General features: G+C 36.8%; 1 protein-coding gene across 1 annotated transcript in view; it reads right to left on the bottom strand.

The window, feature by feature from the left end:
* LOC149817144 (serine/threonine-protein kinase BSK1-like) overlaps positions 1-14852 on the bottom strand; it is a 91804-nt gene that overhangs the window by 10110 nt on the left and 66842 nt on the right. Inside the window, exons 7-8 of the mRNA XM_089986624.1 lie at positions 6148-6312; positions 5944-6057 (exon numbers count right to left, since the gene is read on the bottom strand). Coding sequence (XP_089842750.1) covers positions 5944-6057; positions 6148-6312 — 279 coding nt within the window. The remainder of the gene's footprint in view (positions 1-5943; positions 6058-6147; positions 6313-14852) is intronic.

Here is a 14852-nt window from a genome sequence, read left to right as displayed (position 1 = left end):
GAGTCATGCGTTGCATACATATACTATGATAAACGAATAAGAGATTAGTGGCGATCTCTTAGCATGCAAATAACACAAGTGTTGTACATCAGTTTTGAAAGATAAAACTTGTCAAAGAAGTTTCTGCATTACATTGCATCTTTGTGTTGGGGTTTCCTTTTTGTGAAACCTATACCCCTTTCGTCGTAGCATACTCGTAGACATGCGGGCCATGTCAGTACTACGACGATCGAATGAAACAGTCATATGACTTCGAATCGTGCTAATGGCACAATGTTGTAATCACATAAATAGTGATAACTCGCCTTTACCGGCAAGATGCTTGAGTTGGGTCTACCAGAGCATGCAGAATGACTCTTCAGTTAAATAAAATCTGAAGCGCTCATTTGACATGTTGTTTCCTGTCAAGAGAGAAGATGGGACAGTACAAAAACTCTGATGGACATGTTGTTAACAACCACCCATCGAGCAATGATTTGGTATCCCCAGTCATCGAAGTTAGGGGATGGGACTACTAGAAATTATCCTAGGTGGTAGATCCCACAGTCTTCTGCAGAAGTAGGATGCATCCGTTGTCTACGTATGCCTTTGAAAAATCCTCTTTCGGTCACCGACCGTCCCCTTAGGAGCGGACTCAACTAGCTATTCGGGGTATTTGAAAATACATGGCATAATAGACCCCCGAACTAGTCTCAGTTGTTTCTATGATTCGTGCCTTGCGCGTACCCGCAGACCAGCTAAGTATCAAAATGAAAGTTATCCTGTTCACCTCTTGTTTGTTTTGTACTATTAGTTAATTATTGCTTATGCTAATTGTAGCATTTACTTGTCTTGATGAACTGCTTATGCTAATTGTAACATTTACTTGTGTTGATGAACTGCTTATATAGTTTCTCACTAGTATAAACTGTTGAGCATGATAGAATCAAATACATACACTTAATTTTGTTCTCTATTGTCCTATTTGTGCACTTACCAGTTTTTCGTGAGACTGACTCATTTCATGGGCACAGGTGACGAATAGGTTGCGAAACAGGCGATGGCGTGATTGCGAGATGGTTCAAGATCCCACTGTTTTGCTATCAGCTCGCATCCTATACTTTTGGGTTTTTGGCAAGAGTTTTCCTCAGAAAAACCAAATTTTGTACAATCAGATCTTATTTTGAATGCAATGACTTATCAAAATGTTTGCAAGTTACTTCTATGTGAAAATGTGGATTTTTACGCTAACGCGCCCAAGGTTGTCAACTTGCCTTTCTTTCTTATTCAAAAAAAAATTGTTTCCGCTGATATGTTAAACAAAACTCTTTCAAAAACTCTGATAAGAAAGTAATTTTCCAACCTTTTGAACTTTTAAGAAAGGTTTATAAGTTTGAAATTTTGGGGCGTCTTGGGAGCCTGTTTTAAACCATATAGAGTCTTGTTTAAATGAAGAACCTTTCCTGTCGAAATTTCATATCTTGGTGGGGGATCCATATAAACTTTTTATTTCAAGTCACCATTTAAGAACACATTTTTGGCATCCATCTGATAGATAGCCCAATTCCTAACAGCAGCTATGGCTATGAGAGTTCTAACCAGAGTTACCAGTCGAGGAAGCGAGAAGCGATACGGGAAGCGGGAGCGGAAAGCGAGGCACTTTCAAAAATTTAGGAAGTGGGGAAGTGTGGGACCACTTAGAAGAAAATTCTGAACCGTCTCGGAAGAACCCTAGGAAGCGAACCGGAAGCGACCTAGGAAGCGAACCAGAAGCGAGGGGGAAGCGAAAAAAATGGAAAAAATGAAGAAGCGTGGGGGAAGAGCGCTTCCCCTCACGCTTCGGAAGCGCGACGTTTCGCGCTTCCCCTTTTACCTAGGCGCTTCCGGTAACTCTGATTCTAACTGACGTTATTCTAGCTATCAGCACAAATGTTTAATCGTAGTCTATACCATATTCATGTGCATAACCCTTGGCTACTATCCTAGCCTTACATCATTCTAGGGAGCCGTAATTCTTAGTTTTTACTTTGTATATCCACCTATAACCTATGGACTTTTTCCCACGTGTAAGAGTTGTTATTTTCCATGTGTTAGATTTTTCTATTGCTTCAAGTTCAATGTTCATGGCATCCATCCACTCAGGATGTTTTTGGGCTTGTTTATATGTAGGAGGTTCAGAAAAGGAGAATATTTTGGATAGGCATGCTCTATATTGAGAGAAAAATGACTCATAGGACACAAATCGATCTGAGGGTCTAGATTCCTTAGTGGATTTCTTAAGAGTACTAGATTATTATGACTCAAGGTTAGAGTATCTTTCTAAAGCACTAGGTTGACTATCATTGCCTTCTTCTATATTGAAAAATTAAAGGTTCACTTATATCTATCATGGTTCCCATCACCAGGAGTATGTAGTTGAGGTTCATCATTCACAATATCAATACTCAAAGAATCTTCTTTATTTTTAGGAAGCAATTCAAATAAAAAGAATATGAGTTGGCTTTCTTAGGCACACTTTAATCAAATGAACTTTCTTTTTCTAAAAAAGGTCACATTTCGAAAAATATAGAGTTTATCATGTTTGAGATCATAACATGTAAAACCATTTTGAGTTTCACCCAGAGTTAGAAGCGGGAGCAGGAAGCGATACGGGAAGTGGGAGCGGGAAGCGAGGCACTTTCAAAAATTTAGGAAGCGGGGGACCACTTAGAAGAAAATTCCGAACCGTCTCGAAAGCGACCTAGGAAGCGAACCAGAAGCGACCTAGGAAGCGAGGGGGAAGCGAAAAAAATAAAAAAAATGGGGAAGCGTGGGGGAAGCGCGGGGGAAACATGCTTCCCATAAATGGGAAGCGTGTTTCCCATAAAAGAGAAATGTGCTTCCCAAAAAAGGGGGACGCTTCCCCTCACGCTTCGGAAGCGCGGCGTTTCGCGCTTCGGGAAAGCACGCTTCCACTTTTACCTAGGCGCTTCCGGTAACTCTGGTTTCACCATATTCGAAGAAAACACAAGGTATAGCTCTAAGGGACAATTTTTTTTATTTTTGTTAGTAAACAAAACATTTGCAACCAAAAGTCCTCAATCTAGAGTAATCAGAGGGTTTTAAAAAGTTTTTCAAGAGGTGAAATGTTTTGAAGTTTGGCAGAAGGGATTCTATTTATGAGATAAGAAGTGTTAAGAGTATCGGCCCAAAATTCTTTTGGAACATTTTTCGAAATGAGTAGAGTTCTAGTAGTTTCTATAATATGTTTATATTTTCGTTCTTTAAATCCATTTTGTTGAGGGGGTGTTTGCACAAGATCTTTAGTGTAAAATTTCATTAATTTTCAAATACTTTTTGAAATCTTTTGACATAAATTCTCTCCCTGAATGGGAGCAAAAAATAGCTATATTAGTCTTAAATAAAATTTTGACTAGATGGTGAAGAGTTTTGAAAATTTTAAACACTTCGCTTTTGCACCTCAGTAAATCCATGTGTACCGAGAATAATCATCGACAAAGATCACATAATAAGCAAAGCCACCCTTAGATACAATGGGTGTCGGTTCCCGTACATCTGAATGTATTAATTCAAGTGGTTTAGTAGCAAAAAAGGTTATTTCTTTAAAGAGAATGACCTTTATTTTTTCAAGAATACAATCAGTGCAATTAAGTTTTTCATTACAAAATTTTCTCAAATGAGGTACATTGGATAATTTATATATGCTAAGATGACTTAGCCTTTGATGCCACAAAAAAACATCCAAATTTTATACATTGCAACAAAATGTATTTCTAAGAATAATCAATCAAACCATGTAGTAAAGATCTTCTCTATGTCCACCAATCTGCATCCTAGACTAGAGATCTTGCATCAAACATTGGTCCGATGAAAAGGAGATTTTACAACCATGATCAACTATTTGAGAAACGGAAGGAAGAATTAAGTTGAGTTTTATAACAAATCTAATTTTAGGTATGAAAAAAATTGAATTTTTAAAATCGCCAATCCCTTTTATGTCAAGAGAGGAACAATCGGCAGTAAGAATATTATATTTAATTGAAATTCGAAAAGTAAATAGTTATTAGTAGTCATATGGAAGGATGCACCGGAGTCCAAGAGCCAAAAAAATTTACCTGGAAGAGAAGAAGAGGAGATCGCGGCACCCGTGAAAGATGAATTCTTGAAAAGCGGTTGTAGGGCTTCCACTAGTTGGGATAACGACATGGTTTCAACGGATTTGGAATCTCTATTTGTTCCACTTTTATCCTCATAGGATGCATGTACACTCGCCGCCCATCATTTTCTTTAAATTCAAGACAATAAGGCTTAATGTGCCCCGATTTTTCACAATTATGACATATAATCTTCTTCCTCCCATTATCATAATGTTGCCTCCCAAAGTTAGATCTTGTGAAGTGACGAGGCTTGTAGGCATTAGTGTTGGCACTAAATCTTTGGACAACCAACACATTATCTTTAAGTTCCTTGGGCTCGGTCATGATCTTCAATCTAATCTCTTCAATACATACTTCAACCAATACTTCATAAAGAGGTGGAGGCTCATCTTTCTCTCGATGAGTGATGGTGACCCTCACATGTTCGAACTCAAGTCTAAGGCCTTGTGTTCTTCTAAAATTTATTTTTTTCTTAGACGAGCATCATTGGGTGTGTACCAAATAGGCTCTAAATTAAACATTTGATCCCAAAGTCCTTTTAAAGATCCATAGTACTCATGCACACTTTTATCGCCTTGTGTACACTTATGATCTTGTTACGTATTTTTCATTTATGAGCGGCATCTCTTTGGGTATCCGTTTGCTTGATAAAAGTTCAAGCCTCATCCGCTTTCAAATTCTAAGATATTCTGACATGGCTCCTCACACATGCTTCCCATGAAGTGAGAGCACTTTAACATGGCGTACTTCTCATGCCTTATAGTTATTTTTGTAATCCAAAAGAGTTTTATCTCTCATTTCCTTTTAAGATCTCCTCTTTAGTTGTTTCATCTTCTCCCACAACAACCTTGGTAAGAATAGGTTGAGGTTCCAGAGTAGAACCATCAACCAAGTGTCACAATTCTTTTCCTACTAGAATTCTTTTTACCGCGGTGGCCCACATGTTGTAGTTGATCCCATCAAATTTGATTTCCTTATCGGCCGTGGAAGTAAAGAGAATAGAAGAAGAAAGAAGAAAAGAAGCAGATGGCAAGAAAGTGTTGAAGAAGGTTGATGGTGCGCTTCCCGAAGCAATGAAGCAACAAACCAATGAACCAATTATCCACCGATATCATGAGCCTCCTCTTGATCTTCACGTACAAGTTACAATCCAAGAGCACCAAGGCTCTGAAACTAAAAAGAGAGTACAAGTGTGTGCCTCTTATGGGCATACAAGAATACAAGTACACAATTAAGACCACTTATAGGTCAATACAAAACACAATCGCACAAGCCACTTAGGGGCTAAAACAAAGAGTAAAAAAATATACAGATATTATTGAGAATAAATTTTTGAGAAAGCATGGAATTTACAAGAGGGGAACACCCCTATTTATACACAAACACACACACCATAAAGCCATTGGGACCTTTCCAACAGCTAGAAATAGAGCCGTTGGGGAGGTCCCAACGACTCTATGGGCCTATTACCTAAATGCCCTCAAGCTTACAACTTAAGTACTAAGTTATAAAAATAAAGGAAAAATTATAAAAGACTATTGTGCCCCTAATGGGGACAACCTATTACAATATTGTGAAAAGACTGAAATACCCCTAATGGGTATTTCTTATTACAACACTATAAATACTATACAATATATATGTGTGTATATATATATATATACAATGCGAATTATATATATATATATATATTACAACTTAACAGCGACGAGCACATGACCTAGAGTCTCAGTTTAGTTTGCCCAATCTCAGGTAAGGTTTTCAAGACTTTACGGATGCATAATAGATGACAAGGCCAAAAACTTACCTGAGAATAACAGTCGATAGCAGCTCTGAAATTTTTCTCACGGAATGCAACATCACCACGCTTTCTAGCTTCAAGCATATCTCTCATCTGCTGAGTCCACTCTTGAAATGATAGCTGCACACCCAACAAATCCATGCAGCATGAACAAACTTTTACAGGTTTCTGGCTTCCCAAGTCAAGTTCCAATTAATCTTACACTTTTACCTCATTGGTCCCCTCATCATCCTTGTAGTGCATAGTGATCAGTATTTGGTGCATTGCAGTAAGATCCATTCTTGCACATGCCTCACCTAATGGAGAAAGAGAAAGTTGTGGAGGAGAAGGGGGGTCCTCTTGCTTCGTCATACCCATAAGGGCATAAGAAGGCACCTGTACTCATCAGCAGATACAAAATGTGAGCATGAATATTTGTCTATTCAAATGCAAGAAAAGCAAGGTTTTCAAAGGTATATCCTTAAATGCTGAGAAAACCAATGAAAAGACAGAAGATGGGTTCATCATAATGGAACCAATGCTAAACCATGCAATATGATTAACCAGATAATCATTAAAGGTTAAATTACAATACAGCCGACGTATCAAGTCATTCTTGAGAAGTTTGCAAGAACACAACGGAGGGTTTTAAAAATTTGTTTTTCTCTATGAAATATCTGAAGAAGATGATAGAAGTTTTACTTTGTTCATATAAATTTTGGGATAGTATGGAGATAATCTCGACATGATTGTGAAATGGGAGAATAGCACAAAAGTTCAAATGCTGATATTTTTAAAATTTCACTTCTTCTGGAAACTCCGCCGGTGTATAACTGTTTAGTTATACACTGCCAGTCCCAAGCCCGGATAAAGGAGGAGGGTTGCGGTAGGCCTGTGACAGCCAGCATAAAAACTTAGTCATACCCTATGAATATGAACCAACATGAGAATTTTGTTGGGGCGTTCCCTACTGAGCGACGCGTTGTACTCTATAGGCCCGGAGGCAGTGATAAATGGGCAAGGGTTGCTAGGTCGTCGCCCGGAAGCGACGCGTCACACCAGCGCCCGGGTGTGGTGTCAAATAGGCAAGGGTTCCCTCACTTTGTTGGACGGGTGGGGGTAAAGAAGTTAGTCCAAGACCATAAAATTAGGTTAGCCACTTGGAACATAGGGTCTTTAACTGGTAAGTTGGTAGAGTTAGTAGATGTTATGTGTATAGGAGAAAGATTGATATTTTATGTCTACAAGAGACCAAATGGGTAGGTGAGAAAGCAAAAGTGATAGAACCTTGGGGATATAAGATTTGGTATACAGGAATAAATAGGAATAGGAATGGAGTAGGGATTGTTATGAGTCGTGAGTTTATAGATAATGTAGTTGAAGTCCGTAGGAAGGGTGATAGGATTTTACTTATTAAATTAGTATTAGGTACGGATATTATTAATATTATTAGTGTTTATGCACCTCAAGTAGGTTTAGATGATTCCATTAAGCGTCAATTTTGGGAAGATTTAGATGGAGTAGTACAAGGGATATCTTATGGAGAAAGGCTTTTCATCGGCGGTGACCTTAATGGGCATGTAGGCATTAGTAGGGATGAATTTGAGAGTATCCATGGAGGCTATGGTATAGGAGAAAGAAACGAAAGTGGAGAAAGAATTTTAGATTTTGGTTTGTCCTATGATATGATCTTAGCAAACACTTGGTTTAGGAAGAGGGAGTCTCACCTAGTAACATTTAAAAGTGGGGTTAATACGAGTCAGATAGATTTTTTCCTACTTAGAAAGAGAGATAGGGGTTGTTGCATCGATTGTAAGGTTCTACCGGGAGAAAGTGTAGCTACACAACATAGAGTCTTAATTTTAGATCTTAAAATTAGACAATGCCACAAAAGGGATAGACATAGGATAGATCCTAGAATTAAGTAGTGGGCACTGAAATGAGCTAAACAAGGAATGTTTATAGAGCAGGTAGTTAAAGAAGTTGATTGGTGTCTCGAGGAGGATTCAGAATCAATGTGGAATAAGATAGCGAGTGACATGAGAAAGGTGGTAAGGAGGTATTGGGTGAGTCTAAAGGCAGTGCACCGCTAGGTAAGGATACATCGTGGTGGAACGAGGATGTCAAATTAGCTATTAAGGTTAAAAGAGAGTGTTATAGAAATCTAAGTAAGAGTCGTGATAATGAGAATTTGGAGAAGTATATGATAGCAAAGAAAGAAGCTAAAAAAGTAGTTCGGAACGCGAGGGATAAGGTATATAAGGAGGTTTATGACAAGTTGGATACCAAAGAGGGCGAGAAGGATATTTATAGGCTTGCAAAGATGAGAGATAGGAAATCGAGGGATCTGGGTATGGTTAGATGTATCAAAGATGAAACACAAAGAGTTTTAGTCAAAGATAAGGAGATTAAGGAGAGATGGAAAGATTATTTTGATAAGCTATTTAATGAAAGTCATGCTCAGGATCTTGGAGACTTCTCCATTCCTTTTCATGAGATGAATCGTGACATCATGCGCAAGATTCAAAAGAAAGAAATTGCAGAGACTTTGAAGAAAATGAAATCAAAAAGGGCAGTTGGCCCAGATGGTATACCTATCGAGGCTTGGAAATGCTTGGAAGAGAAAGGTTTAGAATGGTTGACAAATCTTTTTAACAAGATTTGGTGGACAAATAAGATGCCTAATGAGTGGAGGAAGAGTACTTTGGTGCCTCTATATAAGAATAAGGGTGATATACAAGATTGCACAAACTATCGTGGTATAAAACTCATGAGTCATAGTATGAAACTTTTGGAGAGAGTGATTGAGTCTAGGTTGAGGAAGGTTGTTATGATATCGGAGAATCAATTTGGTTTTATGCCCGGAAGATCAACTATGGAAGCTATACATCTTCTTAGACAACTTATTGAGAGAAATAGAGAGAGGAACAAAGATTTGCATATGGTTTTTATTGATTTGGAGAAGGCATACGATAGAGTACCTAGGGATGTTCTCTGGTGGACAATGATAAAGAAAGGTGTTTCTCTCAAGTACATTAGTATAATTAAAGATATGTACGAAGGAGTAGTAACCAATGTCCGCACTTGTGGAGGGGTGACAACCAATTTTTCTATAACGGTTGGGTTACATCAAGGATCTGCATTAAGCCCTTTCTTATTTGCTATAGTGATGGATGAACTTACGAGATCAATTCAAGAAAATGTGCCATGGTGTATGTTGTTTGCTGATGATATTGTTTTGATTGATGAGTCTAGAGCAGGGGTTAATGCTAAGTTAGAATTATGGAGACAGACATTGGAAGCAAGAGGTTTTAAGTTGATTAAGAGTAAGACATAATATATTGAATGTTGGTTTAGTAAGCAACGAAGTAGTGATGGGAGTGTAGTGAAGCTTGGTGAGCAAGAAATATCGGTGGATGATTGTTTCAAATATTTGGGATCTATCATTCAAAAGTATGGAGAAATTGATGGAGATGTAAATCATAGGATAAAGGTTGGGTGGATGAAATGGAAAAGTGCAACTGGAGTGTTGTGCGATCGTAGAATGCCATTGCGGTTGAAGGTAAAGTTTTATAGGACGACTATTAGGCCTGCTTTACTATATGGTACAGAATGTTGGGCTGCGAAAAGACATCATATTCAAAAAATGAGTGTAGATGAGATGCGTATGCTGAGATGGATGTGTGGAAATACAATAAAAGATAAGATTCAGAACGAGGAGATACGTAAGAAGGTAGGCGTTGCACCCATTGAAAATAAGATGAGAGAGAATCGTTTACGGTGGTTTGGACATATTCGGCGAAGGCCTAATGATGCTCCAGTTAGAAGGATGGAGAAATGGGGAAATATATTAGTTAAAAGAGGTCGGGGTAGGCCTAGGAAGACATGGATGGAGGTGATAGGAAGGGATATGAATGCTTTGAACCTCACCGAGGACATGGCATTGGATAGAAATGATTGGAGGAGAAGGATTCATGTGGAAGACCCAGAATGATTTTCTTTTTTGGTTCATATCGCCGACCCCAATTGTTTTGGGATGAAGGCGTAGTTGTTGTTTGTTGTTGTATCACTTCTTCTGGAAAAATTCAGTTAATTTGATTATATTGCGAGGTATTTATGTACCATTCAATTACTTAATGATGTCAGTTGTTCAAAATCAGGAGGTACACATGGAGTTTAACAAAAAAAATGGAGGCAATTTTGGGGAAGGAAACTTTGATAATTTCACAATGGCAGCACATGCACGCGCACACACACACACAAATAGATGTATCCAGTAAAAAATTAGAAAATTGAAAAATGAAGTGAAAAAGAAAAGATTGATTAAACTATATTTGAGGCCCCCCCCATGGATTGAAATAAAGGCTGAGCCTAAATTTTAAACCATATCACACTTGCAAACATAAAGATTGATGGAGACTGAGACAAAATACCAATTGAAGCCTAATTATGCATGTTGAATACAAATGAATTACAGAAATGATATTTGACTTTCCTCAAATAGCTAGAATAAACTGAATAGGTCAGAAAAAAGACCATATATATGATAGTAAGTACATATGACCTATCAAACCAGCTTTGAAAGTTTTCAGGATTGTTATCATGCAAAATTTTACTTTTGTAAGTCAAACTGACCTTTTGAAAAGATTTAAGAAAAACTCACCTCTGTTTTGAAAATATGAGAAAATTAAGAGAGAATGGGACTCGCCTGTCGGTACGAGGTTCAACCGTTCCTGGCGCCTTTATCAGGGGTAATCGAACAAAAGATCGAACAATGTGCCTTACTTGCTTAACTGTTTGAGAAATTATTTTAAGTCCTAGAATGCACAAAGAATCATACATGTGCTATGATTTTTGAAAAATATTGATTGAAAACATGAAGCATGCTTGGAATTGTTTGAAAATACTTTTAAAAAGGAGATGATCCTGAAAATCGATTTTATGGAAGGAGTCAGATGATGGGGCGCGTGTCCCTATGATGCAGTCTAAGCCTATATGATGTATGAATGTAGTTTATAAAACTTTTTTGAAAATCTTTGAGAAAATATTTTATAAATCTCCTTTGTTTCATAAATTTATTTTGCGCAGAAAGAGAAAAGGATTTTTTGTGCCTTATACAATTCGAACAAGATAAATTCGCCCCATATCCATGACTATGACCACAAATATGTTTTGAATATATCTTGTTAAATTCTAAAAGGAGGGTTTTGAAAAATATTTGAAAAGCTTTCGAAAATATGCAATGATTTTGGAAGATATAGCCTAAGAGTGTAGTCTGTTTGTAACTTAAAAGAAGATAAATCTAAATTTCATTTGTATTCTGACTATGGCCACAAATACGAACTCTACTAAGTTTATTAACTTCTTAGCAGAAGGTGCACATGACATTCATGTTTCACCATTGTAGAATTTGAAATATGCATATAAATCATCAACGATAGCAATTAATATTGAGAAAATAAACTATATGCAAATGCAACCCTAATCTATGCAGAAAAAAAAATTCACTATTTTGTATATTTGATTACAATTTACATTGAATAATTGAATAATAATAAAAAAAAAGAAATAAAGAAAATACAATCTTGAGCTTCCCTGCAAAATTAGCAAACATGTTAGTAGAAAAATCTTTAAATAACATAATGGATGATGCATGACTAAATAAGTAATAAAAGTAAACTGATTAGAAATTCGTAATTGAGAGGAAAATGAACAAAATACCCCTAAAAATTGATAATAATTGCAAAACAGGGTTAAAAATCAGGGTTTTTCAGAAAAGATCTTTAAAATACGCTTAATCTGAAGACCAAACAGATTCGAAACGATGCCAAATCGGGTGGAGAGCACCTTGACATGATCAAGAACATGATCAAAGCCTGAAATCACGAAAACAATTTATGAAAATAATGAAATAAATAAAAAAGATTAAATTTGCCCGTATTTCAACAAAACAGAACTATGCGGGCATCCGGTTTTTGAGAAACAACTAAACAATATATCAAATGACTTCTAAAAATTATGAAAATCATCATGGACACTGTTAACAACCCTAAAAACAGCATACAATCAAAAAATAAATTTTTATAATTATTCAAGAGACAAATATTAAAGAAAAAAGAAAAAAACATGCTATTTTATACCTATCATGGTGTCAGATCAGAATAAAATATCAAACAGCGATGAAAATTTATGAAATTTGACAGAGATAAACCAGACATGACGAAAGAGAAACTCCTTTTTACAGATCGAAAAAAACGATCTCCGGTTAAGGAGATACGATTCTGGCAAGTTGCTCTTAATTCTGGCCAACGCCTGACGATTCAAGAAAGACAGACCCCGATTTCGGGTTAAAATAAAATAGCAAACGATCTGCAAAAATCTCACGACAGAAACTAGACAAGCAGACGGAGAGATCACTTTTTACGGATCTGAAATACGATCTTCGATTAGGGAGATATCGCACCGACAAGATGATCCAAGATCTGAACCGTGCCTGACGATTCAAGAAGAACAAGTTCTGATTCTGGGATAAAATAAAATAGTAAACTACCGTCAAAAATCACACAGAATAAACTAAATACGCAGACGAAGACACCACTTTTTACGAATCTGAAATACGATTTCTGGTGAGGGAGATGACTCCGGCAAGTTCCTATTGATTCTGCACAACGTTTTAACGGTGCAGAAAATAGGCTTCGGTTCTTAATTTTATAAACGGGTCATCTGATGCCCAATTCAGATCAAAACGACGAAAAATCGCACATAAAATAACGTTGTTACCGCGTGGCCAGAATCAAGATTCTGGCAGGACTGTTAAAGAAAATTCAAGAACTTAATCTAACATGCATAAAACGTAAAAGAGAGCATAGATGCAATATTTTTTTTATTTTTCATGGATGAAATAATGTAAATCTAAATCTAATATGCATATAAATAAAGAAAAATACAGAAAAACGAAATTGCATGGGATTTGCTTGATGTAGCCGATAAAAAGAGGGATTCGATCTACGGAAGATCGAATCACCTTCTTTCTTGTTGGCTGAGATAAAATCAATAAAAAGAACATCAAAGAAAACAAAAAGAGGAAAAGGATGAGGGTTTACCTGTGGCTGGATCAGCCATTGATGCTACCACACAAAAAAAATGGATTAAAGAAAGAAAAGAACAAGGGGCGACACCATAAAAAAAATAAAATAAACAAAAAAAAGAGAGAAGAACGAGAGGGGTTTTACCTTGGGCTGGAGGAGGAGGCTTGGGCTAAGGGAGAGAGGAAGGAGATGTGAGATGAGAGCATATGGGCTGGACGTCCCCTCCTTGGCCCCTTTTATAGAATTTTTTTTAGAGTTAAAGATAGGGTTTCCAAGGGTTTAATTGGCAATTAATAAAGGAAAAATTAGGGGGGGGGGGCGATTTTTTTAAAGAGTTCTAATGGGATTTAATTTTGACTTTTTCACTTTTCTTATTTACAACTAATTGGAACTCTAAACAAAAGCCCCAAATGTGGCGCCACCTAGGTGGGCCCCACATTTGGTTTTTAAAACAATAAATAAAGGTTTTTAAAAGGGTTAAAAACAAATGAAAATAAAACTAAAAGTTTAAAAACAAGAATAGAGTCCTAAATCAACTAGACTTATGAAATAACAAAAATAAAATGAAGGGAATCAAAAGATGACACCACCTTAGGTGGGTCTTTTGGATTTTGGATTGGATCTAAGATCCATTTTGAAATTTGAGTTTGATAAAAATCTGAATCGAAATCCAAACTAGATCCAGATCTGACGCATTAAAAAAGATATTTTTGAAAAAGGCATGTCAAATGTCAAAATACTGGGTTAGGATAAAATCAATTTTGAACCCAGGTTTGAAATTAGCAAAAGATTTGAATTCGGATCTGGATCCAAAATTTAAAAATTACAAATGGATCTGGATCACGGACCATAAGCTTGATCCACGTTCGAAAAGGATGAAAGATCCTGAATAGAATTAGAAAATGAATCTTGGATCTCAATAAAACAAATGGAATGGCTCCCGGATGGACTTAAAAAGTGGATCCTAGATCAGAAATGGATCCTGAATTGAAGAACGGATTTGAGATAACAAATGATTGGATTATGGATATCTGATGAGATAATCCAGGTTCAGAAAATAAATTGGACTCTGGATATAGATAATAGAATGAATTGAATAAAAGATCCAGGTTTGGAATAGAGAATAGATATTGGATATCAGATCCAATACTGGATCCAATGTCCAAATTGAAATATGGATTGGATCTCGGACATGGATAAAATATCAGATAAAGAGATTGGTCCGAGTCCAGATTGAGAATTATCTCGACTTGGAAATTGATAGAATTGATCTAAAAAAATGATCAAGAAATGATTTTACCCCTGCAGGGCAAAGAGTGACACTTGGACAGTGAAGCTTGAACTGATTTGAACTGGTTTAAACTGGATTCTAGGGTTTTTGAACTCAGGTGAACTAAAATGACACTGACTCGACTAGGTTCTCCGACCAGATGATTGAAGAATGACACAATTCCCAGCGAAATGGCAAGAATTCACTGTAGAGTGAAGTGAGTAACGGGAATGTACTAGGTTTGAGCTGAGATGATACTCAATTATACTGAGGTGAACTAATTTCGGAGCTCAGACAAACTGAATACTAGCTGGGGTTAGCTTAATTTCAGTTGAAATGAGCTAAAATGAGTTGAAATAGACTAAAGTGAACTCCAACAATATGGTAAACGAATTTGAACTAGAACTAGACCACTTGAACTCCTGGTGAGCTCAAGTTAGACACAAGGGAACATGATTGACTGGAATTGACTAACTCTAGAACAACTGACTGAAATTCGAGCTAGAAATGAGCTCATTTTACAGGAAATGAATCAATTTTAGTTGAAATGAACAAGGTTTACTCATCGTGAACTCAAG

This window comes from Nuphar pumila, chromosome 14, assembly GCF_984573655.1.
Source record: "Nuphar pumila chromosome 14, dmNupPumi1.hap1.1, whole genome shotgun sequence".
Taxonomy (NCBI): domain Eukaryota; kingdom Viridiplantae; phylum Streptophyta; class Magnoliopsida; order Nymphaeales; family Nymphaeaceae; genus Nuphar; species Nuphar pumila.
The sequence above is the reverse complement of the archived record's forward strand: the minus strand, read 5'-3'. Positions and strand labels throughout refer to the sequence as shown.